Source organism: Coffea arabica, chromosome 1c (assembly GCF_036785885.1).
Source record: "Coffea arabica cultivar ET-39 chromosome 1c, Coffea Arabica ET-39 HiFi, whole genome shotgun sequence".
Classification (NCBI taxonomy): Eukaryota; Viridiplantae; Streptophyta; class Magnoliopsida; order Gentianales; family Rubiaceae; genus Coffea; species Coffea arabica.
The window spans coordinates 44474955-44476466 of NC_092310.1; the positions used below are offsets into that span (position 1 = coordinate 44474955).

The 1512-nt window shown below is 48.8% G+C and overlaps 1 protein-coding gene across 1 annotated transcript; it reads left to right on the forward strand.

The window, feature by feature from the left end:
• On the forward strand, positions 1–1124 carry LOC140005446 (uncharacterized). The gene is made up of 3 exons (XM_072046438.1): positions 1–550; positions 721–785; positions 873–1124. Exons 1-3 carry the CDS (start codon positions 1–3, stop codon positions 1122–1124), a joined length of 867 nt encoding a protein of 288 aa, XP_071902539.1.
• The last annotated feature ends 388 nt before the right edge of the window (positions 1125–1512 follow it).

A 1512-nucleotide genomic window follows, 5' to 3' on the forward strand; every position in this document is an offset into this window, starting at 1 on the left:
ATGGTGGTTCACCTCCGCGAACTCCTACTATGCAGCGCCATGATTAAGTCACTCTTCTGGAATGCTCGAGGGGTGGACAACGCTCTTATGATAGCTCGTCTAGGTAAGTTGAAACGTATGCACCACATCTCGTTGATAGCTCTTTGTGAGCTGTTGGTAGGTCGTGAGCATTTGGATGTTGTACCCCGAAAACTGGGTTTCCCATTTGGTGTTTCGAATGATGAAAGCAGAATATGGCTATTCTTTGATGCTGAGTACGAGTGTGACATTGCTGTGGCCTCTCCTCAGTTTTTGGCAGTAAAGATTACCCATAGCTACTTCCAATGTTCCTTTCTAGCGACTTTTATCCATGCATCGTGTGCCCTTGATGAACGAGAGCTGTTCTGGCAGCAGTTACTGCGGGTGAGTCAGATGGGAGTCCCGACAATCTTTTTGGGGGATTTCAACGTCATTGCTAGCGCAGAGGAGAAAAAAGGAGGGCGGCCGTTTTGGTTTGGTGAGGCGGATTCATTCTTAAATTTCACTGAGGGTGCGGCCTTAACAGATTTGGGTTAACTTGGTGCAATAATCGCTGGGGGAGGACCCAGATATGGAAGCGTCTGGATCGAGCTCTGGTGAATCAGATGTGGTTTGATTTGGCGGTTAACACATCAATGACGCACTTGCCTAGGGTGGTTTCGGATCATTCTCCGTTGCTGGTAACTTGCTCCCTTGCTGTAGGCAGTGGCCCTCACAGCTTCCGGTTTCTGGGGGTGTGGAGGTCCCATGGGGAGTTTATTAATGTGGTCTGTAGGGCTTAGGAGGTGGAGTGTGAGGGCCGCCCGGTCAGGGTTTTACTATCGAAGTTGAAGGCGGTGAAGGGTGCAATGCAGGTGTGGAATAAGGAGGTATTTGGAAATATTACCGATCGCATCCGAGAAGGGGAAGAATGGGTCCTTGCATTGGAAGGGTCCTTGGAGACGAATCCTTCAGAGGAAGGTGAATGTCTGCTTACTCAGGCGCAGTGTGACCTCAAGGAGACTCTGTTGCGGGAAGCTAGATATTGGCGCCAGAAAGCTTGTGTTCGGTGGCTCAAAGAATGGGATGCTAACACTAGGTTTTTTCATGCACAGGTTAAGCAATGACGCTTGCGTAGTTATATACACCGTATAAAGGATAGGAATGGCAAGTGGGTGGAAGAGCAGTCCCAGATAGAATCCATGGCGATTGAGTACTTCTCTAAAGTGTTGGCGCAACAAACACATGTTTCAGTGGATCACTCCCTCCTAGACATTATCCTCTCTGTGGCATCAGAGCACGACAATAAGGCTCTTCAACAGTTGCCTACTGAAGACGAGATTCAAAGAGTAATATTCCAAATGAATGGGGACAGTTGTTCGGGGCCTGATGGGTTTACCAGCTCTTTCTTTACTACGTGTTGGGACGTTGTGAAGGGGGATGTGTGTAGAGCGGTTAAGGATTTTTTTGCGGGGGCGGAGTTACCTTGGGGGTTCACAGCTACGCTATTGGCTT

What these genes read in the sequence shown, in the direction of transcription:
- LOC140005446 (XM_072046438.1), top strand. Translation starts at nt 1, where the DNA reads ATGGTGGTTCACCTCCGCGAACTCCTACTATGCAGCGCCATGATTAAG. An exon ending in TGCGGCCTTAACAGATTTGG is followed by an intron (nt 551 to 720) that starts GTTAACTTGGTG and finishes CCCTTGCTGTAG; the next exon opens with GCAGTGGCCCTCACAGCTTC. An exon ending in ATGGGGAGTTTATTAATGTG is followed by an intron (nt 786 to 872) that starts GTCTGTAGGGCT and finishes GGTGCAATGCAG; the next exon opens with GTGTGGAATAAGGAGGTATT.